The 27,875-nt window shown below is 39.8% G+C and overlaps 1 protein-coding gene across 9 annotated transcripts in view; it reads right to left on the bottom strand.

The window, feature by feature from the left end:
- Positions 1 to 618: 618 nt before the first annotated feature.
- ppp1r9a (protein phosphatase 1, regulatory subunit 9A) overlaps positions 619 to 27,875 on the bottom strand; it is a 106,392-nt gene continuing 79,135 nt past the window's right edge. For 4 of the 9 annotated variants that reach the window (XM_041809051.1, XM_041809054.1, XM_041809052.1 and 1 more), the window contains exons 8-20: positions 24,955 to 25,008; positions 23,993 to 24,222; positions 21,340 to 21,436; positions 20,380 to 20,515; positions 17,593 to 17,672; positions 13,675 to 13,804; positions 11,022 to 11,091; positions 10,600 to 10,659; positions 10,434 to 10,470; positions 8,279 to 8,395; positions 6,139 to 6,162; positions 5,650 to 5,832; positions 619 to 4,133 (exon numbers count right to left, since the gene is read on the bottom strand). In XM_041809051.1, the coding sequence (XP_041664985.1) occupies positions 3,969 to 4,133; positions 5,650 to 5,832; positions 6,139 to 6,162; positions 8,279 to 8,395; positions 10,434 to 10,470; positions 10,600 to 10,659; positions 11,022 to 11,091; positions 13,675 to 13,804; positions 17,593 to 17,672; positions 20,380 to 20,515; positions 21,340 to 21,436; positions 23,993 to 24,222; positions 24,955 to 25,008 (1,383 nt within the window). In that variant the 3' untranslated portion in view covers positions 619 to 3,968. Of the gene's footprint in view, positions 4,134 to 5,649; positions 5,833 to 6,138; positions 6,163 to 6,990; positions 7,253 to 8,278; positions 8,396 to 8,432; positions 10,213 to 10,433; positions 10,471 to 10,599; positions 10,660 to 11,021; positions 11,092 to 13,674; positions 13,805 to 17,592; positions 17,673 to 20,379; positions 20,516 to 21,339; positions 21,437 to 23,992; positions 24,223 to 24,954; positions 25,009 to 27,875 lie in introns of those variants that run through there. The other 5 variants (XM_041809055.1, XM_041809059.1, XM_041809056.1 and 2 more) reach the window with 4 other exon arrangements.

Here is a 27,875-nt window from a genome sequence, read left to right as displayed (position 1 = left end):
TCATAAGTTTGAGTCTTAATCTTGAGATGCAAAATCAGAAGTATGAAATAAAACACAAATTAATTTCTTTCCCCACAGTCTTGACTTTTTATGATATCTTTCTTTCTCTTTACTTTCCAGATTTTTATGGCTTTACAAGGATATTTTAAATAATCAAGGGTAAGTTTACATTATTATACTGGAGGAAATCTGCAGACCTCCTACTGGTGGGACAGTTAGAATCCAAATATGATATGATCTTGCGGGCCAGATATAATCGTTACATGGGCCAGAATTGGCCCCTGGGCCTTGAGTTTGACACCCCCTGCTGTAGGTAGATAAATGAATGCAAAGAAGGCGTAGAGATACTGAGTTCACAAGAATGGCCCTGATGCTTATACTGTATGGATGAAAAACCTGAAAACATGCAGCAGATAAGGAGGCAAAATAACAGCTAATAAATGAGAGGGTCTTTAATGAAGAAATTGTGTTCATATGTCATTGATTTTTATAAGATTTAACTATCAGATTTGCAGAAATATATTAGGGATTTCAAAAGACAGATTGAGCCGTCTTTCATAGTTTATAGAGGAATAAATAAGAAGAAACAGAGACACCCTGTGGACAGTGGCTGCACGTTTTATTCAGTGACAGGTAGCTGCACTTTCCATCTTTTCAGAATGCAAAAAAGAGAGCAAGGTAATGACAACAAAGGAGGAGGAGGAGGAGAATAAGCAGAGCTTTTTAAAAGAGTGAAAGCACGGTGAGCTGTTTGTGATGATCAAACCCTTCCAGACAGGACTCAAACATGGTTTTGGAGCACCAGGGTCTCATCCACAAGCTCAGAGAAAAGATTTTGGCCTCAGGTGTTACCTTTTAGCCTCCTCAGCCCTCGGACAAACTGTGCACACACACTGACACAATAGAAAACAAGGCTTCTTTAGGATTCTTAACAGCGTATTGCTCTCAGTGTTTTACTTGACATACAAAAGAGTCAAAAGAGCGCAGCCGGCTGACTGACTCAACAGGGAGAGAGAGAAAGAGAGGAGGAGATTATTCACAGAAAGGTTCAAGTGTTACAAAATATTTCATAAGAATACATCATGAGCAGAGGATGGAGCAGCTCTATGGTTGTGTTTAAGTAAAAACTACAAGCACGATGGGAGAGTCTTACAGTTTTCTTCTCAAAGCTAAACATGAACTCCTTCATTTGATAACAACCATGGAAATCTAAATCACTTTAATGAACAGTTTTAATTATATTTTGGCAACAGGAAGTAATCATACAATTCTGGATAAATCATCTAGGTGTTAATAATACTCTTATTTTGTATAAGTTATCATAAACAGTAGTCTTCATTAAATACAGAAATAAATAAATAATAACATTAACAGATCAGTAGTAGCTGTAGAGCTGTGGCATTTCACGGAGGTATCTGTGACTCGTACTATTATTCCCGTTGAAGACGGTGCACCAGGTCGGGCCCAGAAAACAAAACAGAATCAGAACAGAGCTGCCTTTGTCTCTATCACGGTGACACTGGTGTCTCTAGATTTAAAGCTCCTGTGAGAAGGACTGTGACTAATGCTGATGATTCAGTATGACCAACAAAAGCATACCCGACCATGAGCATAAAGACTGATGATTTCTATGCATTATGTTTAATTCCTGAACCCAAAGCTGCAGGAAGGTGCCAGACAAAGGCTGTTTTGAACCAGCAGTACGTAATGAGGCCTAAACGTAGTTTGTGTTCATTTAGTTTGTGCATGCGCAGACTCGATCATAGCGTCACTATTTGTCACTTTGATTCAATCGAAGATTAAATAATCTATTTCTGTAGATTACAGCAAACGTGTAATTGATTGAAAGGCTTCCTATGTGTTTTAAACATGGATGTCCTCAAAGAGAAAGAAGAATAGTTTAATTTTAATGATGAAGCTTTTTATACTTTAGTCGGTTTTTAAAGTACTTTCAAAATAATCTAAATAATTTTATTACAGCTGTAATTGTAGCAATGAGTGCACAGTGTAGTCAGTTTTGAAGAGATGTTAAAATGCACAGATTGAGTTAGACAAGACAAATTGTATATAAGCAGTGATAGTCTATTCAGCACAAGAGGATTAGTTAAAAAATTTTAAAGAAACCTGAATTTCTTTGCATTTGTGATGTTCAGTTGTAATAAAGACAGATTTTACACTCATGTACTTTGTTACCAAAATTAACTAAATTATTTCTCACTCTGCCAGCAGCCATTGCTTACCAGCTTGCAGTGCAACTAAGCCACACCCCTAGCTACTGGTGCAGACACTGCTGATTGGTTCAGTTATTCTCTGGCCTAGATGGATCAGCCTGATGGCAGGCTTTGTGAGGGTCAGTGTTTGCCTCACTGAGCGGCTTCAGAGGGCTTTTATTTACTTCTGTTGTCAGCCAGGCCGTCGGTTGTACTGCATTCGACAGAATTTTGTTGTAAGCGGTTTCAAAAACAGCCAAAGTGACTGACTGCAGAGTGCTGAATTGATCTTATGACTGATATCTATGGCTGTTAAAAGAAACCCTTCTGATAATTAAATACTGATTACATAGGGAAGGAATGCTTTGTCCATAGGAGGGTGCCAGAATCAATACAACTGACAGTTCCTCACAGGAGCTTTAATGTAAACCTACACAATGATTTCTCGGGAATGATAAAGAAGTGACACAGGGAACATGTCTCTCAGTGATCCTTAAAGTCCTAAAACAAGAATGTCATAAAATACAACTCAAAATAATTCAAAGGTTTTTATATATTTTTATATAAGAAGAAAATCAAAATATTTAAGACTTATCGACCTGGTTTTATAAGAAAGAAAATAACAACATGGTGTTATTTCCAGTATAACCTCAGTGGTATCTGGTAATGCACCACAGAAAAGATCCATCTTTATGGCAGCATTCCTTAATATTTATCAGTGTATTTCTGCATGTTGATTTTGACCTGTAAGTTTCATGAAATAATTTGAAATGACCAGTCTACTGTTTGTGTTTGGACACTCACACAGAAGCGGGTAGAGTCAGAAAAATTCTACAAGTCTAGAATTTCTAAAGGCAGCGGCGGGGTATTACTTTGTTATTGAGAGAGGATATAAAAAGAGGTCAAAGCAGATTACAAGCAGAGTCAAAGCAACAGTATGCATTTAAGCAGAAACTTTCATTTGAACACTTGTCTGTGTTTTTTGTCATACATGTTTGGTAAATTACAAATCCCATGATAACATTGTACCTGAATTCTCCATTAGAGCCAGTCCAATGAGAACAGAGTCCTTATTTTCATTCATACTTTGAGTATTTTTCTAAAGTGGTACATGTTTACTTCAAGGAGCATTGGAAAAGCTAGTACAGAGTTTCAATTTACAGTGTTCGCACTTCCAGTGTTCTTGCAAGTACTGGGAGGGTTTCCTTTCTTCCAGTGAAACTTGCTTCAGTTCCAGTGTTTCTTCTTCAGTGGTAAAAGTCAGCAGCATGGGGACACCCAGTGGTGGGAGAGGGGTACTGCCTCCACCCCAAAAGTCTATCAAAATGGCACAATAGACATTTTTGTATTTCTCACTGTACATGTACATGTTGGTTACTCGTAAAGGTTCTGTGATGGGTGAAGGCTCTGATGATGAGGATTATTCTAACAGACTTACTCAGGATATGAATAAATAAACAGCTAAAGAAATAAAACCGAGTAAAATCTGACATGGCTAAAATCTCAGGATGGGTTTAAAACCAGGTGAACTTATGGGGCAGCATTCACTATCCAACTGCTTGTTTTGGTTTTATTTGCATGGGGATAAAGTCACCCTACAATCTGACACAGCTGGATGTAGCTCCACCACTGAGAACTTTTGAACTATGTCATAGGCGTCCCTCAGGGTTCATTTTGAGGCCTACTGACGTTCTGTTCCTCCAGGTGCTACGTGGTGTTGGTGCTACGATAAAGCAGGAGGTCATCTCTGGATACATGTCACTCTGTTACACTCTCTTTCTGCTCCTGCTCTCTCTTTCGTAGCTTCTCTCGCTGTTTCTCCAGTTTCTCTCGGTTCCTCTTGGCCTTGTCCATCAGAACTTTGAGGTCTTTGATTTTTTTCTTGATCAGGGCACGCTCCTGGGATGAAGTGACTCCAAGGGCCTGAAGCAAACACAAGAAACAAGAATAAGCTTCAATGTTAATATTAGTGTTTAAAAATACAATATGTAGAATTTCCTAAAATTTTCAAGACAGAGAAATTCCTCATTTTTATAACTGTATCAGGACTTGTCTTTTTATGGAGGCTACCATAGCTTGCAAGTTGAACTGCCCAAACTCCCCTCTGCAACATGAACCCCCCTACACTTGGCATTTCCAGGAAGTTAAGACCAGCACTGCTCAGTGCAGCCCACCTCTGCAGCCTCCTTCTCAATATTGCTTTTTGTTTTGAGTTAAGGACTCTGACCAATACAATGGCACCTCATAAGACGTACTTACTCAACAGAAAACCAATGTTTAATTTAAATTCATTAAAATGAAATGCACCTAAAAAAGCACTTTCAGGTTCACTTGCGTTGCCTCCAGTAATCACGTGTATTCTTGGGCTGCTTCCAATAATGGACTGGTAAATATATGTTTGTCATGCTAATAATGGCTAATGGGTTGATTTTTGTAAAACTGATCAAATCTGAGCAAATCTTAAAAAAAAAAAAAAAAAAAACATTCTTGGGGTTACTTTAATATCTGTAGGGACTAAAAAAACGAAAGAAAGGAATCTTAAAATTTAACAAAACATGGCAAAACAGGAGCACACTCGAATGATCCAACCTCTTTAAGGTGCACGACCAACAAGGACTTAGAAGAAACCTGAAGGTTCAGCACTCAACCTTTCAGGTTTTTTAAATTCTGGGTCAGGCAGTGCACCAGACACAACAAATGCCACAAGCAATCTTCAGTGTTGCCAATGTTGAAGAAGACTGCTAGAATTAAAAGAACCTGAGAGGACATTTTTGAGTGCTGACCCTTCAGTTTTCATCTGAATTTATCAAACATGTTTAGCACTTTCACTGCAGTTACAAACTGCCATGCCAATAGTGGCTAAGTTATATACTGGCTAAGAGCTCAGTACATGCAAAATAAAATCATCGACCACTTCATTAGGTATACCTGTTCAGCCTAATCAGCCAAATACACAGCAGAAACCGAGGCTTTTGGGAATGCAGACATGGTAGAGATGATCTGCTGAAGCTCAAACCCAGCATCATTATGGGGAAGAAAGGGGATTTAAGTGACTGTGAATGTGCAATGGTTGTTAATGAAAGAACGGATGGTGTAAGTATTTCAGAAATGGCAGCAATAACTTAAATAATCACTTGCTACAGTCAAGATATGCAAAAGGCCATCTTTGAAAGAGTACCTTCTGAGGCTCCAGTTCACACAGGCTCATCAGAATAGATTTCTGCTATCTGATATCTGCTGCCACATTCTAATAATAGGGTCAGAATTTGACATGAACAATTTCAGGACATCGTCTTGACCATGCATATATGTCTAAATGCATTCCTTGCTGCCATGTGATTGGCTGATTAGATTTTTGTGTTCATGAGTAGTTGAACACCTAAACCTGATGCAGCCATTGTGAGTCTGTGTATGAAAAACCTGATATTATGTAACTTACCTTTAGTTCAGCACTCTCCAGCTGCAGCAGCTGTTCTCCATCTATGTTTTTGGCAGTGAATTCTGGGATATGGTGGTCTAAGTTGAGTCCTGTAAGCCAGCGGGCCACTTGCTGGGTGGTCCACTCTGTGACACTGCGGTTCTGCCACTGATACTGCTTTGGAAGCTGTCCCTCGTCTAAGATCTGAAACCGCAGAGGAAGAATGGCGGGAAACAGATTGAGAGAGAGAGATGAAAATAAGATGCAAAACTTTAAAAATCTAACAAACAAAAATTTAACCCAACACTTAATGAGCAGCTTCCGCAGAATGAGCAGTAATCATACTAAATGAACGATAAGTGAACTTGGATGAAATGACAGGGACAGCTCTGTAACAACACACTCAGCTCTGTGGCACATGCAGAGAAAACACTATTTTTCAACAATGACATGTGGGAATGAAACACAGATATGTAGCTTAAACACATGCATGCAATACAACCCTCTCACCTCATCATCTATCATATCCAGACTCTGAATTTGGCAGCATTGAAGACAAAAGAAGATAACTGGTTTGTTAACACATAAAAACAACATGGCTTCCACTGCAGCAGCCATCTGAGAACAATAAGGCTTAACTGGTGCATTGATTATAAGTCTGTTGTTTTCTGTCAGAGCGATATGAGAGGAGCTGCTTCCTCAAGGGATAATGCATTTTCTGTCAGAGAGATCTATTAAGATGACAGAGAGGGGCACTTACAAATAAGAGAAAGATAAAAAAGGTGCATTTTGGGAGCATTTTTATGTTGTGCCTGCTGTTTGCAGTGAAATATTTAGTTTAAATAATGCTGCAGAAACCTACATTTTCACTGACTGAGGACTTCATCCACATATTTGCTGAAAACATATGTAATCAATGATTTTTAAAGGTTCAATATGCGGAATATTTGCAATGAAATGTCCATATTAGTTAAAAAAATGATGACTCCCGGAGAAATTCTTGATTTTTATGTTTCATGGCAGATTGCTACATAGGGAAACATGATCACAACCCTTCTGATGCCATGGCTACAAAAGATAAGACCAGGACTAACTGCTAACTTGTTATGAATTAAAGAATTCGTTCATAAAGACAGTGCAGCCCATAAAATATTAAGGTGCATCTCAAAAGATCAGGATATCATGTGAAGGTCATTTATTTCCTGTGATTTAATTCAAGAAATGAAACATCAGTAGATTCTAGATTCTCAAAATCTTAGCATATCACAAACATCAGTCCAGAAAAAGGATTTATATCAGAAATGTTGACCTTCTGGAAAATTATGTTCATTTATTCACTCAGTAGTTGGTTAGAGCTCCTTTTGAATGAACTACTTCATCTATGCAACGTGGCAAGGAGGCAATCAGTCTGTGGCACTGCTGAGATGTTCTGAAGCCCAGGTCGCCCTGATAGCAGCCTTCAGCTCATCTGGATTGTTGAGTCTGGTGTCTCTCATCTTCACCAGAGATTCTCTACGGGGTTCAGGTCAGACCAGTTGGCTGGCCAATCAAACACAGTAACGCCATGGTCAGACAACCAGCTTCTGGTAGTTCTGGTGTCACTGTGAACAGGTGCCAAATCCTGCTGGAAAAGGAAATCAGAATCTCCATAAAGCTCCTCAGCAGATGGAAACATGAAGTGCTCTCAAAATCTCCTGGTAGACAGCTGACAGTGTTGACTCTGGACTTGATAAAGACCAGTGGACCAATAGCGGCAGATGACATGGCAGCTCAAACCATCACTGACCGTGGAAACTGAAAACACTGGACTTCAAACACCTTGGATTCTGTGTGTTTCTGATCTTCCTCCAGACTGATTTACAAATGAAATTAAAAATTTAGTTCAATCTGAAAACAGGACTTTGGACCAATAAGAAACGATCCATTTCTTTATCTCCTTAGCCTGGGTGAGATGCTGATGGCATTGTCTTCTGGACATTTGTCAGTCAGCAGTCTTCCCCATGGTTGTGGTTGTGTGAACTGAACCAGGATGAAAGAATGAAGGCTCAAGAAACCTTTGGAAGTTGGACTTTCCCACAAAACTCTAATATTTTGGGATAATGGATTTTTAATTTTTGTGAGCTGTAATCATTGAGATTAAAACAAAAAAGAGTTGAAATGTCTCACTTTGTATGAGAAGAATCTAGAATAAATAGAAATTCAACTTTCTGAAGGAAATTACAGGAATAAAATTAAAGTTTTACATGAGATTCTAATTTGTTGAGATGCACATGCATTTTCGTTTCATGGACGAAATTCACACAAGGAGAAAGGGCACTTTAAACAGCTTTCCTCCCTAAACAATGAAACCAAAATAGTTGTTTGCCATTTAATAAATCCAAATTATGGAGCATAGTTTTCGTGTATCCTGTTGTCATCTTTGGTTATTGTTTTGATTGAGTGCCCCCTGGTGGTAGAATTTACACACTATGCATAAGGTGCATGCACCTGTACTGTGTTTGAATAAATCATAGCAATGTTCGTTTTTAACCCACTGAACTTTGCACGTCATGTCGTCATCTATTACCACATTGCCCAAAAATATTTCCACAAAACTTAAAAAAAAAAAAAAAAAAAAAAAAAAAAAAATTGTAATTTAGTGTGTTTGTACCTCATCTGAGGATAGCACCAGTGTGTGTGAGTGTCCCGACATCTTGGCCTCACTCAGTCCGCTGATCTCCACTGAGCTGCTGCTGCTGGCGCTCAGTTCATCGTTCAGAGCGGGACCCTGGTGAATAAAAACACACTTATGAGACGGACAGGGAGAGTCAAGCTTGATAAAGTCGATTAGACCATGCTTCTTTGTTAAATTATTGAAACAGAGATTAAAGAGTTAATAAATCAAGGAGGAGGAACTGTACTAGAATGATTGATGAGCTACTTCAAAGGATTTATGATGTTTGATAAACTGCTAGAAGGCAGGACTGTGCACATCCTTCATTCTGAAGATGTCACATTACAGCACAATCTGTGAACGTGTTAGGTTGTTATAAAGGATGTATCTGGACATCATCCAACTCCAAAACCTCTCTGTGTCCTTGAGAGTGTGCAAGACTCTGGACATTAATGGAATTAAGAAGCAGACAAGTATCATGTTTTGTGTTTAACAGAGTAAATATCTGATTGGTTCTGCCAAGAAAATGCTAGAAATATTAATACTAACATGACATTTCTGTAATTGTTTGAGTTTAAAGTGTAAAGATTTGTCTTACATTGAGCTCTGTACTGTCCCTGAAAAGATCCCTTTGAACATCAGGACTCTGAGGTAAAATTAAGACTAATCTTGCAGGTTCAGACTTTCAGCTGAGTCCACTATAACTATTAATGCTCATGCTTTCTGCAGCGATCTACCTCCTGCTCTTGTCTTAAACTGAGTCCGTCTGCCGAGAGAGATAAAGGCTGGAATCGAAAATAATCTCCTGTTGAATCCAGAGGTAAGTACAACTGACATTACACAGGATTAGCAATCATTTTATGTGAGCTCAGTGTTAAAAACTTTAATCTTACTGTGTCAGTCAGTCACATACTGACTTATTTCACTGATTCGGGATCAAGGTTCCCACTCTTTTCTACAGATCATCTTCCAGGACTTTTCAGGACAGTTTCACTGACAATTTAGCTGATATGACAGGGAGGCATTTTACCCATACACCATGTCTGTGAGAGTCTGATTCAAAAGATGTGCTATCTATGGCTACACCCATGTACTCTTACATTCTTATAAATAACAAATAAGTCATATAATAATGCAAATACACCTGAAGATGTACAGCACCTCCTTTTTTTTACTTTAATTATGTTAAAATGCTGATTTGCAACCCTATTTTGTCCCAAAAACCCCCTAAAAAACAAAACTAGGCAATGCAAAAAAGGAACAAAAGAAGTACTTTCCATTTACCTTCAAAAAAATATTAATAGTAAGATAGTAGATAAAAAATTGTTCTTGCACAACTTATCTTGTCTATTGGACTTGGTTTTTTGTAGGAACAATTTCTCAGGTCAACAGCAGCTGTTAACGTGGCCTTTTCCTCATACTACTGCCTGTAAATGATCATCACCTTTAATAGGATCCTTAATATACTTTGGCCATTTCAGATGGCAAATTCATCTATGTTGGACAACTCTGATACGAAAAAAATAAGAAGGTTTAAATCATTTTCAAGGAAAGCAAAAGAATTTTCAGAACATTTTGCTTTATCTCTCATTTACTATTTTGTTCCAGGTTTTCAAGGATGGGAACCCTGAGGATATTCTATGAATCAAGCTGATTTACAAGAGGAAAACTAAGAATCACAAAAAGATCACCAGATTCCAAATTTTTTCCAAGTTCTAAACTATTCAGGATTTAAGTGATTGATTTTCCTTCTGTTAATAAAGTAGTAAAACATTCCTGTGATTGTTTTTGTTACTAAACTGTTTTACCTCTCAGAGTACCAGCTTTCATTTCGGTGGATTGAAGTAGAATTAAACAAGAATAATAAATTTATAAATATACAATACCAAATAATAGGAATAGGAGAAGAAGTGGGGCCATGTAAGAGAGCTCTGTTCAACAGAAATAACACAGTACATCAAAGCCAAACAGCACACTGTATAAAATATATCCTTAAATGTTATGTATGTAAGTAATAGAGCAAAGCTCTGGCAGAGCGACTGTACTCAGTCATTATAGATGCAGAAACAAAGTGTCCTTAATGTCCTCACTGTAAAGCCCCTGTACAGTGAAGAATTATTTGATTACTGTAAAGCTGCCAAATCTCACATACCTTGGCCTTGAGTTTCTGTGGACTGTCCTCGTTGGAGCTGAGAGAGAGAAAGAGAGAGATAAATGCACCTCTCTGAAATGGTTTGAGGATCTGTGGACTAATTTAGTTTAATCATTCATAAGTCAATACCAACAGGATAACAAACTGTGAGGCAGTCATTATTTACCTGTTTCCAGGTGAGGCTCTGGGATCTTTTTCCTTCAGAGTAGTTTTCCTGAGAGGGGACCTGAATGGATCAAAGATGGAGTGAGAAAAGTTGTTAGATGTGAACATATAAAGATTATAGAAGACAGTCGGTTCATAATAAGGCTCATAATACACAAAACAGATGATTTAAACATTATTTTCCAAAAGGAAGATGAACAAGATTGCAAGTTGTTGGAAAGTTGTTAGAACCAAACTATTTATGTTTTACTGACCAATTAATGTAAATATGCTGCCCTCCTGATGATAACAAAATATTTAGTATGCCTCAGAAATAGAAAAAATTGTTCTAAACCTGATCATCGTCATAGAAAATTTTCCCAACAGCAACAAGTGACCTAAGTGCGCTTATCTCAATGCAAATGTCAGTATTTGCAGTCTTACCCGGGGTCCAGAGCTTGGTTGCGTTCCTCCAGACTGCGAGACGGGCTCGACTTGGCTGGAGACTGAGAACCTGAGATCATAAACAGAACAATGACATTACTTCAGACTGTTTCAGATGAATTGTACAAGTAAAGATGTTTGAGTGTACACTCAAGTCCTAATAGGTTCTATGCAGATGACCAGATGAACTTTTCTATGGGGGCAAGTAGTGATTTCTAAACAAACATGTTACCAAAAAGACCACGTTTTGAGCTGTTTATGACTATGCCAAGCTTTCAAAGTGTGGAAATAAAAACACTCTTTATTCTTGTGCTACTTTTGTGTCCTGAAGGTACCAAAATATTCAGACAAAATAAAGTTTTAGTATTATTGTGGTAATATCTCACACTGAGTCTGTTTACATAGACTTTAGTATCCCGGTTATGAGTCATATCCAAGTTTTGATCATATTCAGGATACTGTGTTTACGTAAGCAAAGACAAACCTGGTTAGTCATATCCCTATATACATGAGAAATTATATTAACCTGGTTTCAGATCACTAATTCATATCTGTGCAGATGTCCGTGATGTTTGCTTTTATAACACATCATGGCATTTTTTTAAGTCTGAGAAAAAAAGACCACTGTGAATTATTTCAGGCTGAACACTGTTAAATGCCAGCATCACATTGAAGATATTCACCCTAAACCAATAACGTTCTTATTCTTATAAAACTCAGGCGATGATAATTATCATTGTCTTCTATCCAAGGTAAAGCCCTTTGTATCTTTTAATGATTTTGAGAAGGTTATGCATGCTTTTATCACGACTTGTCTTGATTATTGTAATGCTCTTTATTTTGGTGCCAGCCAAGCTTCTCTTAATTGTTTACAATCTTTTAACTGCTAAATGAAAATATGACCACATTTTCCCCATTTCAGCCTCTCTTCACTGGCCTCCTGTGCGTTTTACGATTGTTACCTCTGCCAAGGAGGTTATGTGATCGGCAGGGTTTGTTAGTTAGTTAGTTAGTTTGTTTGTTAGTAACCTAACTCAAAAAGTTATGGACGGATTTTGATGAAATTTTCAGAAAATGTCAGAAAGGGCATTAGGAAGAACTGATTAGATTTTGGAAGAGATCCGGATCACCATCTGGGTCCAGGAATTTTTCACTGGCTAATCCATCTTGCAAAGCTCCCATCTGAACCGTTTGGGCCTGGTTAGAAAGTGACAGGACCAATCAGCAACGAGGGGCAGCAGAGTCGGGACGTAAACAAGCAGCAGCTAGAGCTGGTGCAGTTATGGAGGAAGAGATTAGCGTGGATGCTGCTAAAGCACCAGTTTTATCAGAACTTGACAACATTTCTTGGTTAAAAGAAGAAAAAAGAACTGCAGTGAGGTATTTTCTTTTCAAAATTGACAAAAGTCAAGTAGTTACATGTCTATAGTCGCCATGTTTCGCGTTATTCCTCAGCAGCTGCGCACGCGCAGCTAGATAGCAGCTACGTCACGTGTTTTGTTGCTCTGATTGGCCCGTAGAGATGTGATGGACAGAACGTTCATCCAATCACACTCCGAGATTTTTTCAAAGCCTTTTCTCAGACGTTTCTTATTGAAGCTTTCCCAGATGGATGTGTGACACATCCATCTGATGTGTCAGGTTAATCATATCTACAACAGCCAACATTTCAAGGCTGGGACGTCTTTACAGACTTAGCAGGATGCTTACCAACTTCAGCTCACATAGCTCTGAACTTTCGGTTACTCATTGTGTGAGCAGTCGGTCTCTTACTGCAGAGTAAACTTTGTCTACGTTTCATTAATGGCTAAAATATCAAACTGTTCAGTTCACTATTTATCTAAATATGAGTGTTTAGGTACCTCACTGCAGTCAGGTAACAGATCTGCTGCAGACACCACAACCTGGTTGTCACTCACTCTATCTGGGCAAAAGTGGACCAGCTGTCCCTTCACCACACATCCCGCATATTTCAAAGTATCTGAAGTAAAATGGACAGTTAAATCAAAGTCGCACCTGTGCAGGTAGTCTGCAGCTGTCAGGAAACAGGATATTTTGTATGGATATTTTCTTTTGGAGTTCCCCAGGTAGATAAACCAGGTTTGTCAAAACCATTTTTTGGCAAGGTGCAAATACACAACCAGAAACTGGGATACTCAAGTCCAATTAAACACAGTTAATGTGAATAAAAATAACCTCCATTTTCCACCAAGTTTCCACCAAGTGGTCTGGTTTGGTTCAACCAGTTTTTGCCATGGTTTAGAGCAGTGCACTCTAATCTTAACAGTATCTCCTCAGCTTAAGTCCACCCACTCTTTCTCATTCTCTTGGGAAATCGGTCTCTTTTCAGTGATCCCGATCATTTAGCTCAGTTTAGTAGAGCTGACTGTTTGACTTGAAAACAACTCTTCATTTGGTTTGGCTTTTTAAATTTGGATTAAATAAAGATGGGAGAAAGAAAACTGGCACTCAAATGGAGCTAGCTACTGTGGCTCACGTTAAATAGCTGTCTGGTAGAAAAGGCTGGTTCATGAACGGCACATCACTACTCAATCGCTTACCCCAGAAGGTTTCTGTCCCCCACTTCCTGACCCCCAACAGACATTTGAGATCTCAAAGAACCTATCATAGCCTGTTATAAAGATGAACCAACCATCATGGAGGGCTCCTGCGTTGGACGGAGGGTGCAGGGATCTTCTTGGGGAGCTCTCGGCACTGCCTGGGGCCGTGCTTCGAATGGAACCGGAGCGACTGTGGGCTGGACTGCTGTGCCACTCTGACACCTGAGGACAAATGTACAGACAGATAAGGCAAATTTAGATAGAAGAAGAAGAAGAGGTAAGATAAGGCCAGACGATGAGGAATGAGAGGAGTCAGACAGAATTGGTCACGAGAAAAAAGGATGACTTAAGTGCAATCAAAGGAAATGGATGTGAGCTGCAGACTAATCTGAAAGAAGTCACTTGACATACTTTCACCCTCTCTAATTCCTCGCCCTCTTTTCCCCTGGAAGCCACACACTGCCTGCTTCCTGTTCTCGTGCCAATTCTGCTCCAGTTCTTTGGTTTTTATCCAATCTGAACTCGCTTCTGCTCTGGCAGAGTTAAGTGATAGTGTTAGCCAGATGAGAGCCTCTCGTCCAGGAAAGACTAGCTGTTATTATCACACTGGGAGAGACAATAAGTTGTGACAGAGTCGATTAGCGTCACGGAGCACCACACAGCAATTAATCCATTAAAGGAGTGAAGTGAAATGGACAGGGGTTAAAGACACAAAAACAGGCTGGTAGACACTCACACTAATCAAACACCCTGTGGTGAAATTAGAGTCACATTAGAAGACTCGTCTAATGAGAATAATGGAGCTTGTCGTATTAAAAGTCACATCTGCCAACACTACATCTGGTTGATTTTTAAAGAGCTGTTGTTAACTATTTGTGCAGTTGTTTGTGTGTAACCAAGCAACCACTTCCTGTGTTAAAAATGAACCAGAGCAAAGACTGCAGTTCACTGAGAGTCCACGAGGTTGGCTGCAAAAACCAAGAATCTCCATATAAACTTAGCATAAAAAGTAAAGACATTTTTGTTTGGTAGATTTTTTCTTTGTCGTAACAATGCTTCTTGGCAATAAATAATTAATTTTTAAATTCCATATTTTCTCTGCTGATTGGCACCTGATTGTGAGCACCTGTGAGCATGGGCACTGCTACAATTATCAGTAGATGTCTGCTCCAAGAATCGGCATGCCACATTTGGCTGAACTGGATAAGGCTCACGCAATAAGGCAGCTTCAAACTGGTGTTCCAATCTCCGGTCACATAGGGCTGCCAGGAGGCCTGTCATGACTGCCCTTCACCAACAGGTCTATTTACACTGGTGTCAGCAACATGTGTACTAAAATTTGAACATGTGGAGGAACGTCATGTTACGCAATGTGTCTAGATTCTGCCTATGGCAGGTGGATCGTAGGGTCAAAGTGTGGAGAAGACATGGAGAACGCTATGCTGATTGCTGCACTGACAGAGCAACATCTTTTGGTGAAGGCAGTGTGATGGTGTGGGGCGGCATCTCCGTCACTGGAAAAACAAAGCTTGTCATCACTGAAGGCAACCTCAATGCAGAGAGATATTAAGATTAGATTCTGCAACCAGACACAATCCCATATCTCCAGAGTCTGGGACCGAACTCTATCCTCCATGGCATGTCCTGCCAGCAGTCCTGAACTCAACCCCATTGAACACTTATGGGATCAGCTTAGGCGTGCTGTTGGTCCCAGAGTGACCAACACAACCACATTGGCTGATTTGCGTCAAACACTGGATGAAGAATGGGATGCCATCCCACAGCAGTATGTGACCAGGCTTGTGACTGTCATGAGGAGGAGATGCCATATGTGCTATATGTGTTCCTGTAAAGCGTCCTTGGGTTTCTTGAAAGGCGCTATATAAATTCAAGATATTAGATATAATTATTATGCCAGGCTGTTGTGGCTGTGTATGGTTCTTCCACACGCTGCTGAGGCTCCTGTTTGTTAAATTAATGAATTGTTAAATTGCCATTATGTCTTGTTTCTTCAAACTTCAATCATCCAATCCACTGAACACTAAACAAGAGTCAATGGTAGAATAAGCTGTTTGGCACTGGCAGAGATACTTTTCATGGGCACAACCCACATCCTCAGCTCTGCTGCTCATCCTACAAATGCATGTTCCTTACAAATGTGGCTTACTTTTTGTGCTAAGTTTAGTCCTGTTAAAAATACCCATTTTCACAGCAGAAAAAAATATAGTCCAGTTGATAAAAGTCTTTCCTGTTGCTAAAATAATGTGGTGATATGGAGAGAAGATGAGGTTTTATGACCGTTTCATAGCGGTTTAGAAACACACCAAAACCTCTGAAAAGACATGAAGAGAGGATTCAGGATTTTGTGTGACTGGTGCTGAAGACATGCCTCTTTCTACCCGCTGGGTGCCTCTTTGCTCTGCCCTCCATCACAGTCTCTATCCTTGGTAACTTTCTAAGTCACTGGTTGGAAAATATGTTTAATAAAGACTTTTTTGCACCTCAAAAGGACACATGCTTTAAAAAACATTTTTGTTACAGCAGGTAGAGAGCGGAGGCAAGAGACAGCAATGTCTCCTGGTCCCTAAAAGTTTTTCTTTACATCCTGACCTGCAGACTGATGTCAAATTTAGGTATGTGTTTGCTTTTTAGTAAAGGCTGGAAATTATAAAAAGCAGTTTTTGGTTGTTCATGAGATTTTTTGTAACTTTGGTGTCAAAACAGGTATAGATATACAGATGATTTTAACTAGTGTCATAATGAAACTCACTTTTCTAGCATTTTAAGAACTCAGCACAGCTAATCTTTTTTTTTTTTTTCTATCAGGGCTAAGAGTTACGCAAAAGTACGCCATACCTGATTTGATCCACATGGGGCGTACAGGTTATACCCATGAGGCTTTATGGCCTGTCTCAGCTCAACCTCTGCCCAACTCTAATTTTTGTCTCTTAATATCTAAACGATTTTCTTTTGTCTGTTAAAATGGTTACTGTGTCAGATAAAGTGATCACACAGCCATGCATCTGTGCATCACATGACCAACTGACATGATGGACTAAAGGCAGGACTCCATCATTCATGGCAACCGATGTGATGACACTAGAGGGAAGACTACACCTGAAAAACAAACATAATGGATTTACTATACTGTATCTGGTTGCCTCTTAAAATGTAATGATGAATGATATGCTAGCTTAATGCTAATGCTTAAGCCAGTTACTATCAGGCTGCTAAAGTTCATCTGTTATTTCAACATGTGTCTTTTTCAGTCTGCCAGGTCATCCTTTGACAACACATCCTATTGGCAGGGATTTTGTTGCAAGAGCTCGACAAACTTGTCCTCTGTGTCATTGTTCCATCTCACAGCACCTTCATTGCTCTCCTTTGCTTTGCCATTTGGTTTGTTTACATTTGTGACTGCTGCACGTGCAGAGCACTCAGTGTTCTCATTGGTCAGCATCGCTGGAGGTCTTGAGGTGTCTCAGACATGTTCTTCAATGTTGCTTATTATGACACACTACAAGAGATGACGGCAGGTTTTCAGGGGTGAAACCCTACGACTGTCAGACTATAGTCATGCTGAAAATGTGCAGTTCAACCATGGCTTTGCTTGAACTGTGTCCTAAACTAGAGGATGTATCCTACTGACTCATAGTGGCGGATTGAAGGCTGTCCCAGTGCAAAGACTCCCTCAAATGCTGCCAACAAAGGATCCATCTGGTGCATCCTTTGTGGCCCAGCATGTCCAGAGATTCATTGTGCACCAGTTCAGACAAGCTGGCTGACTCTTCAGGGGCCAAGTAAAACCCTTTCAAAGACTTCATAAAACATCTATAGTCATATAAAAACAAAAGGACCTTTTAAGTTCAACTCATCCTTAGAATAATGGGCGAAGTTATGTGATGTTACTAAAAGAGGGGATGGCTGGTGGTGCACACTGGGAGGTCTACATGAGCTATGACGAGTAGGTTCTACATTGACTCACAGTAAAACAGAGATATATTACCAACCTCTCCCTCGGTGGAGCTGATGCTGTCTCGTGCGACTCCTCTGTAGCTCTTCTTTTTGCTGGGTGAATCCTCCCTCAGGTCTGGAGTCACATTCACACAAACACAAAGATAAGCAAGCATAAGAGTGTAAAAACAGCTGTGATTTAGTTTGACAAGGCACAAAATATTCCCTCTAATGTATTTGTTCTCTGCAGCCATCAGTTGAAAGCTGTTTTGTTTTGTCTTGACCTTATTAAGAGGCACTCCTGCTTGACATTGCCCTTGTTTTAGCACTCCAGTTAAATGAGTCTATTAAAGAAATTAACTCAGTTAAAAATCAAGTCTTCCCCCGAAAGTGACACTGTTGATTAGACTTATAATTATCATGTTTCGGCGTATTTCCTGGGTGCACTGGGAGACGCTGTCTGAGCAGACTAACACTGAAATAATTTACATTTCACAGATACTTTAGCAGATTTGTCTTCTACTCCCCCGTACTTTTCCCTCCCTCTACTTTTTGTTGTTGTTGTATAATGAGGTGCGTCATTCACATCCAATCACTCTCTTATCCAATCTGAACTCTGACCGTATCAGATATGGCACTTCTCCATGCACACTCTCTCTTGACAGCTGCAGCTTCTGAAAACAAGCCAGCAGAGCTTAAGAAGACAGGAGAGGAACAAAGGCGGACAGATGTGCTTAGAGGGGATTACACGTTTGTGTTTGTTTGTGGAGGTCCAAAATGAGGCTGCAGACAGGGGCAGAGAGAGTGTGAAGGTTACGGCAGCCGAGGAAAAAGGAAATCCAGCTATTACTTGAGTGTACTAAATGCTGTGTGTCTCTTTGCAAGTGTGGCTAATGAGTTTATGTTTACAACAAACAAAAAGTCTTCACCCAGTCATAACAATCCTTTAAATGTCCTTCTGAGGGCATGAACTGCCAATGAGTAGCAGGGACAAAAATAGTTTGTTTGTGGCAGTGTTGTAGAGTTGAATGACGGGTCACTTTGGAACAACTTTTAACCATTTTTTAACCAGCTGAACCAAGGCTACCACATCAGTATGTCTGTAAAGACTTCTGTGCTATATTTATGATTATTTTATTCATTTTAGGGGTTATAAGAAGGACAGAAATGATTAATTCAGAGGCATTTCTTCAAAATCACATAGTGGTTGGGGAAATTCCATCTTTGTAATTTTTAATGCATTTTATTCTCCATACAATAATCAGAAATGTGGTGCCAAATAGGCTGTGTAATGCTAAAATGAGAGTTCAGAGTAATTGTAAAGAAAGGAGCCTTAAACATCTAACATGACACAACAGATGGACTGGGAAACCTCTTAAACAAAGCATTTGGGAAGGGCAGAACTTTTCAAAAAATCCTCAGAAGGTGATTGGACGAACGTTCTGTCTATCACATCAATGACGGGCCAATCAGAGTGACAAAGCACAATGAGGTAGTAGACATGTGCAGCTCCAGTGCTAACCTTAGATCTACAGGCTAGCACTGAGCTAGTGCTGAACAACGGAGCTTGTCTGTGGCTAAAATTCATGCCGAAGCTTATCAGGAGATGAACAATCATCTCTGCCTCAGAGAAGCTTTCATTGCCATTCTTTGCAGTTCAGGAAAAACAGCAGCATCACCCTCAAATGGTGCTGACTGGTCTGAACCATTTTCTGTGCAGCACAAACATTGCAGATTGGAGCTTTGCAAGATGGATTTGCCTGATGACAGACTGGCAACTCAAGGTTATCAAACATATCCCACAGAAGAAACAAGACCGCACTTGGGTAGGCATTCAGTTTTGCAGCAATAGATATATTTTTGGACTTTAATATGCCATTGTAGATATGACAATGGATAGAATCAGGAACTAGTAAAGGATGGCATGTAAGAAATGACATGTAGGCCCTTAACCAATTCCGCCTGCCTACAGAACAAGAGCCTCTGCACATGGGGCGCACAGACACAACCTCTCGGCCAAAAGGCACCTGGGTTATGCTGCAGATGACTGTTATCTGATGGGAGGGAACTATTTTTTTGTTGTGCAGTGTGCAGGGGGACACAATAGCCAGATTAGCTGCTCCCGACTGGTCAGATGGATTTGGGACATATTTGCTAATTCAGCCATACAAGGTAATTGAGAAGTATAAGTGAGGAGATGGATACAAAAACATTCCCAAGGCACCTGGAGTTCAGTTAAATCCATCATCAAGAAATGGAAGAAATATGGCACATGTGTGAATCTGCCTAGATCAGGCCATCCTCACAAACTGAGTGACTGTGAAAGAAGTAAACTAGTGAGAGAGGCCACCAAGACACCTATGACTACTCTGAAGGAGTTACAAGCTTCAGCTGTTGTGCAAACAAGGGCTGTTGTGCAAACTGACAGAGCTTGAGCAGTTTTGCAAAAAAGAATGGAGTGCTGTGATTGCAGCCAAAGGGGACTCTGACTGATTTAATTGACATAACTTTGTAGAAACCTGCTTTCACTTTGACATTAAAGAGCTTTTTTTTGTAAAAAAAAAAAAAAAAAGCTAAATTATATTGACCCTGATAGGATTAAAAAATCATTAAAATAGTAAAACATCCAAGCAGATAAATACTTTTTATAGGCACTGTGTAAATTATGCTAATTACTGAACCCCAGAGCATTAAGCATTCTGCTAATGGACAGAAGTCATAGAGGTAAAAATGTTCTCATCCTCTTTTCATCAAAAAGGTGATTTTTATCAAAATTTGAAACAATTTCTGTTAATAAGAGACATCATAACAATGATCCTGTGAGTGTAGCACCACTAACAGACCTCTGGCTTGTGCTGCGGCTCTCTTTGGGCTGTTCTGCTGAGCACTGAGTCTCTCGGCACTGTTGCTGTTGTTGTTGTTGACCTGGATGCCGTTCTGCTTCATCAGCTGCATTAGCTCCGACTCTAATGTTGCAATCTGTAGAGAGACAGACTGATCAATGCTGCAGGCATTAACCTGTCACAACAGCTGCTCTGAAACACTGAAATACAAGTGTCTGCACAATGAAAAGCACATAATTCACCTTTTATAAATTCACTGATATGTTTTATTTTATTTAAAAGAATTGAAATATTAATGAAGTTTTTTGTACTATTTCTTCTATGTGAAGCACAAGAGTAAGATTTTATTCAGCCAAAACAATGCAGTGCAGAATGAATGAGTGCTCAGTGTGCAGAATAATAGTAGGGGACAGTTGGGTTGACTGCCCACTCAGCTGTGGGGCACGGCCTGAGACTAAAGTGAAAACAACATGACTGTCATGTTTTAAAACTAGAAGAGCAGAAAATCAATACAAAGTCTGACAACAGAAAAGACTACAGCCCACTGGACACAGAGCTGACCTGCTGTTAGCATCTAAGAAGGAGAAAACCTTCACCTGTGGTCCAGAAGTGTTTTTTTTTTATGCTATCTTAAGGGGAAACTGCTCTGACAAGACATTTCTACAAGACAAACCGATCTTTATGATCATTTTGATGCACCTCCAACACACTGTTAGTCTTTGCCTCAGAAGATAAAAGCCATAAATATATGAAATATGCCAACCCTAATGATCTTGACCATTAAGCAGAGACGAGAACTGCACTGCTCGTTACTTTATTTTCACTTCAGGCTGTGCTGTTTTCTTCAGAGGCCATTAAGCTGATTTTTGCAGACAAAAGCAAAACAAATAAACAAAGATAAGTATGCAGAAAAGGATGGAGCAGGCAGAAAGATAGTAAACGTATAAAGATCTGGTTTACCCGGATTTGCAGCCCCTGGATTTCAGCCAGGTGAGCCTTCTCGGCCTCCTCCAGCCGCCTCCTCTCTGCATCCTCCTTCTGGATAAACTCCACTTCTCTGGGGAGACAGAAGGGAGGGGAGATGGAAATGTGCTGAGTAGGTGAGTGTTGACACTGAAAAACATGATGCATTTATGTGTGAAAGTGCTTGTGTTGATAAGGGAGCTGTGGCCGTTCTGGGATTTTAATGCGACTTAGTTCACCCTGACCTTAAGAGTGAATACTCATATCTGCACCTACAAACACACAGAAAGTGAAATCCCTGAGAATACTAAATCAGCCCTTCCCTCGTGCCTGTTTTGCCCTTGGTCTCGGCGCTGTCTCTCCTCTGCAGTAAGATCAGCATGGGGACTCTGTTTCATCAGTTTGCTTCCATTTGGCCTGCAGGGCCAGAGCCAATTAGAGGCAGTCAGACTGGAGCTGAGCAGGAGAGGTAGTGATGGGGCTGACCAAAGAGATCAGCACACAGAAAAGCAGGAGTGCTGCGCTGCATAAGAATGGAAACTCAGTGCTTACTAAAATGGGAGAAGGCTTGAGCTTAAAAAAGGGCGGCTCTGCCCTACAGATAGAAACATGACCAGTGAGGCTGTACAGAGGAATACTGGAGGGATTTATCTAAAATGATGTGCTTAAATACATGTTAAAAGGTAGGATTAACATGATGACCTCTTTTAGGAAATGCTAATGATTGTAATTTATAAAACAGATAGAGAATAGCTGCAGCTGGAGAGAGCAAACTAAAGGTAAGTTATGGCAGGCATTAACAGAATTGATTATCACTTACTGATTATTGAGGCCAATATTTGACATTGTGCTGATTATTGCTATATGCATTTTATTTTAACAATGATCACTAAAACTAATCAGTCAAAAACTGCACTACTTAGGCTCCACTACAAGGGGTGTCTTCTGCTCTGGCATTATTTGTCCTATGGAGAGTGTCCTGCATATAATTCAATCTGACTGACTAGATGTCACGAGTGCTAGCCAATCAGCACTTAAGTCTGGGTGCCACTGACACAGTGGTGTATGGAATCACTTCCTGTTTTCCTGCTTCTACTAAATTGGCCAGTACCATTTCTCATGCTGATATAGCTTTGGTGAAATTTTTAATTTCCCTTCATTTTTTGATCATGCAACTTTACTTTTCCACATTAAGCACATTTTTTTTTTACCTCATAATAACTTTATCTCAGTTACTGGTCTCATGAACAAATAATTGGTCTCGGTATTAGCCCTGATAAAACTGATATCAGTCCACTACATAAGGTACACATATCTAACTGCTCATTAACACAAATATCCTCTCAGCCAATTGCATAGTGGCAACCAAAGCTTTTACATACAATATATGGTGAGTGTGAAAACAGAATTTTTCGTAATTTTGCAAATTTAATAAAAGGAAAAAAAGAAATATCTCAAGTATTCAGACCCTTTGCTCAGTACTTATTTGAAACCCCTTTGTCAGCAATTACAGCCTCAAGTCTTTTTGAATGTGGCGCAACAAGCTTTGCATATCTGGATTGGGGAATTTTCTACCACGCTTTTTTGCCAATGCTCTCAAGCTCAGTCAGGCCTGATAGGGACCGTCGGTTGACAGCCTCTCTAGGACATTCACAGAGTCGTCCCTAAGCCACTCCTGTGTTGTCTTGGCTGTATGCTGAAGGTCATTGTCATGTTTGAGGGTGAACTTTCAGCCCAGTCTGAGGTCCGGAGCACTGTTGAACAAGTTTTCATTGAAAATATCTCTGTACTTTGCTCCATTCAGCTTTCTCTCAACCCTGACCAGTCTCCCAGTCACTGCTGCTGAAAAACACCCCCACAGCATGATGCTGCCACCCCCATGCTTCACTGTTGGGATGGTATTGGGGAGGGGATATATGGTGCCTGGTTTCTCATGGTCTGAGAGTCTTCAGGAAGTCATTCATGTGTTTTGCACTGAGGATAGGCTTCCGTCTAGTCACTCTGCCATAGAGCCCAGATCAGGGGAGGGCTGCAGTGTTGGCTGACTTTCATGAACATTGTCCCATCTCCACACAGGATCTCTGGAGCCCAGTCAGAGTGACCTCTTTTGGTCACCTCTCCTGATAAGCCCCTTCTCCCCTGATTTCTCAGTTTGGCTGGGAGACCATTTTTTGGAAGAGTCCTGGTTGTGCCAAACTTCTTCAATTTGAGAATTATGGAGGCTGCTGTGCTCTTGGGAACCTTCAGTGCAGCAGAATTTTTTGTAGCCTTCCAAAGATCTGCACCTTGTAACAATCCTGTCTCTGAGCTCTGCAGGCGGCTCCTTTGACCTAATAGCTTGGTTGTTGCTCTGATAGGCTTTGCCAGCTGAGAGGTGTGTGACTTTCCAAATCATGCCTGATCAATTGAATTTAGCACCGGTGGACTCCAGTCAAGATGCAGAAACATCTCAGCAAGATCAAGAGAAATAGGAGAAACCTGAGCTAAATTTCAAATGTAGTTGCAAAGGGTCTGAATATTTATGTCAATGTGATATTTCAGTTTTTCCTTTATTAATAAATTTGCAAAAAAATTCTAAAATCCTGTTTTCAATTTGTCATAACAGGGTACTGAGTGTAGATTAATGAGAGAAAAAATGATTGTCATTTACTTCTGCTGGAAATCTTTGATGAGCTTCTTGGCCTTGTTGTACTTCTTCTCCAGAGTCTGGTACTGAGCCTGGGCCTCCTTCAGGTGTTCATTGACTGTGTGGCAGAGGGTCTGTGCTTCGATCCAGTAGCTCTCTAGCTTCAACATCCTCTCCTTGTTCTCCTCGATGCTGGCCTTCAGCTGACTCTTCTCCTTCTCCCAGCGCTGCTTCTCCCTCTCCACGGACGCCAACTGTGAAGACACAAAAAATATTTGACATGGGAACTCTAAACAGGACTTTAAATTTCAATCAGACTGGAGAGGTTATGTTGTAATCATTATTAAACAAAGATCTGCATGTTTGGATAAAGCTTAATTGTTAATGCAAAGTGTAGTAGAATTATTATTAAGATCTTGCAATATTTCATTTTGTGCGTGATGAATCTAGCATTTATAGAAGTTTAACTTTTTGAAGTAAATCAGGAAAATGAACCTTACATGATTCACATTTGTGTACATACAGAGCAGCTTAAGATAGCAGGAAAACAAAGCAACACAAACTTTACTCGACGCTCTAATTTTTTTCCTTAACTTTGAGGGCTGAGGAAAAGAACATTTTGCAAGACTAAAAAAACCTGAAATAGAAACAGAATAAAAATGGAACAGAAAATTGGTGTATATTTTGTATGCACAAAGAAGAAATGTCTCTTAAATTGCGTGTGCAGGAACAGCATGAGTGCAAAGAAATCTGTGTGAAGCCTACTAGAAGGAGCTTGACTAAATAAAACAAAAACTTTATAAAGTCAGTTTTTTGGTAAAATAATGCATCAAAATATAACCTAGGGCTTTCATAACAAACAGTCTCCTGTCATGCCGGCACTGTTCCCACATCCATTTACTAATAGTCTGAACTCTTACCTGCCTCTACCATTTGCACCCAAAACAAACCCGCCCACACTCTGACAATAAGCTTGAAGCTCTTACCTTGTTTTTGAGCTTCTGGATCTCGGCCTCGGTCACTGTGTGTTTGATCTGAAGCTGTAAGGAACAAAGGCGAAGAGAAGAAAGGACAGAAGAGAAGAGAGAGGGCGGTCAGTTAATCAGATGCATGGCTGCGCAGGCTCTCTCTCAACGCTGTCGATACAGTGTGACGGACGGAGGCAGCCGACCCTGTCCCACCATGACAGCGTCCCGGCTGCAGCACTGACACCCACTCCCAGAGGGAAGCAGAGGGGAGGCACGAGATGGACCGACAAAGATAAATGGCTCCGTGGTCTTAAGATGACATTTAAAATGGTGTTAAACTGAATAATTGTATTTTCTTCCAACAACATATCTTAAGTTAGAAATGAACAGGAATGAATTTTAACAAATAGGATGGATTTGGAATTGGTGGAAGAACGATGAAGAGTCATGGGTAGAAGATGAGATGGGACGTTTTTGATTGAGTGAGAGATGGCGAGATAGTGTTACATAAAAATTCCGTCTGGAATAAGAGATCTGGAATGGGAGGAAATGAGAGCTCCAATGAGGCAGAAATAAAAAGGGAGAGGAGAAACACAGCAAGCTTTGAGTTTGATTTATAATGATACTAAAATCACACTTTGTTTAATGGATCCTTGACACCTTGAAGGATTGCTGCACAAATATTTCTCCTAAAACAGGGTTGTCCAAACTTTTCCCCCCGAGGGTCGCATACGGAAATGGATAAGGACGGTGGGGCCACTTTCATATGCCCAACCTTGAGGATGGTAAAGTTAGTAAAACCAATCATGATGGTTAAGATACACTTAGAGACTGGGTATGCTTAAATGGCTAGTTAATGGCTGACAAGCCAAATAGCCAATCATTTCAAGGATTTTAGGGAGGCCAATCAGATTTCAGTGGGCCCTGGTCAGCCTCACTACTACTGGGTCTGCCCTTGGTGTTGCTATTAGCCATCAGGGCATTATAAATCAAAATACTGTTATTATTTTAGTTGCCAACATGCTTTCCATTTACAGTGTTGTCTTGATTAAGTCACAAAAACCTCAAATCAATAAATTATTCTGGTCAAAAAGTTTGTTTACAGAATTAGTATGGTAGCACTGCCGAGTGCTGAAACCAAGAAAAACAATACAGTCGAGCATGGGCTTCATGTTCAAATGTGGGCCATAGTTTGGACACCTCTGTCCTAAAAAATAACGACTATAGATCTTAAGTATAAAAAAATCAGCTTGCTGCACTTGTTCCTCCTCTAATGACCTTGAAATTAACTTTTTTCTCTGTAATACATCTTGATAATAACAGTTAGGGATGAACTCTATTCTGAGAAAATACAATCAAAATACCAACACCAGCTTATGAGCAAAAAGTATAAATAGTCTTGAATCAAGTCAGTACTTTTTAAAGTTGGAGTAAGTTGATCATTGCTGGGAAAAGCCTGACTTCATATGCATATTTGCACATATTAATCTACTAATTGTTACTTAAATCACTGCTGTAAAATGCCTCCACTGTTTTCCTATCAAGGGATAGAAATGGGGCTTCTTTCTATTGTTCAATGCAGACAAATCTCTTTAGGTTTATAACTAAAGCCTGTAGTCTGTCATCTGCGTATAAATTATATTTCTTCTTCCTCCCTTACAGACCTAGCTTTTAGATCCATGTTTATTAATGTAAAACACAGTCAAAATCAATGGAACTCCCTGCAGTTACATCACATCTGAGAGTCCATTTTCAATGCCGAAATAAAAGCAAACGAATAAGAAAGACTCCAGGAGTCACAAAAACGCACTAGTTTATACATTTAACACAAAATAAGTTATTTTACCACTGGGGTTCCCAGACTTAAGGTGGCAATCTAAGTTTTCCCCATGATATGATTTTAGCTTGGTCAAATCATTAGAAAAACTTTCAAAACTAAACTTTATTTATTGCAAGTCATGACGTTGATGCTTGGGATTTTTATGATTCTGTTCCTGAGGATAGATTACCAGTCAATACTGCGTCTGTCTAGGCTGTGTCATTAATAATTTCTCCGAGACATGTTTCAAAACATCATCTAAAAGTAAATGGAGTTGAACAGCAGCCTGTTGGGGAATAATATTTTCACTAAAGGACATTAAGAAGATAGAAAAGCTTATTTTCCCGCTGTCTGGCTTCCCTTTTCCTCGGGTGTGAGAGCCATCAGAGGGAGACGAGGACAAAGTGGGATGTGGGGGAGTCTTTGAAAACAAAAAAAAGGTAAAGGCTAAACTATTTGAGAGAAAGGTCAAGATCCAGAGGAAATGAGAAAAACGGAGCAGGTGTATACATCCTTTGAGCAGGAATTACATTATAGTTTCACTCCATACTCCCTGCGGTGTCTGCCGTGCAGCTGAACACATTTGTTTCGAGTGTCATACAGATACTGAAGCAGTCTACTGAAAAGTGCTATGGTGCCAAAATCACTTTCTAGCCAATAACAGCAGCTCCTCAGTGTAAAACAGGACCAATCAATGAACTAACTATCCATTTTACAGCTGCTTCTTTTCTACGTTAGTGCTGGTACTAAAAGTTCAACTAATGGAGTTTCTATTCTTGGAGGAGGGTTGTGTGAAGAGCTGCCAAAATCAGTAAAAAATCAATTCAAATCAAGTGTTAGCAGGTTCTCTTCATCTTAAGATTTAAACCAAACATGGGTAATTAAAGATGAAATGAGCACAAGGCTTTTGTATTCATGCCTCTAATCACCCAGATTAGGAATTAGAGAGATTAAGCGGATCTTAGATCTTTACAAAAGAATAAAACTGTATAGTAAAGTGGGGGGTGCGCCAGACTCTATTGTGTTGGTGGCTTTTGTTGTTAGATTAAATCACATTTTTTTAACTAAGTGGGAACATCTATTCTTTTAAAGTTGTTCTCCAAAGCACCGACAAAGAGAA

This window comes from Cheilinus undulatus, linkage group 16, assembly GCF_018320785.1.
Source record: "Cheilinus undulatus linkage group 16, ASM1832078v1, whole genome shotgun sequence".
Lineage (NCBI taxonomy): Eukaryota > Metazoa > Chordata > Actinopteri > Labriformes > Labridae > Cheilinus > Cheilinus undulatus.
The sequence above is the reverse complement of the archived record's forward strand: the minus strand, read 5'-3'. Positions and strand labels throughout refer to the sequence as shown.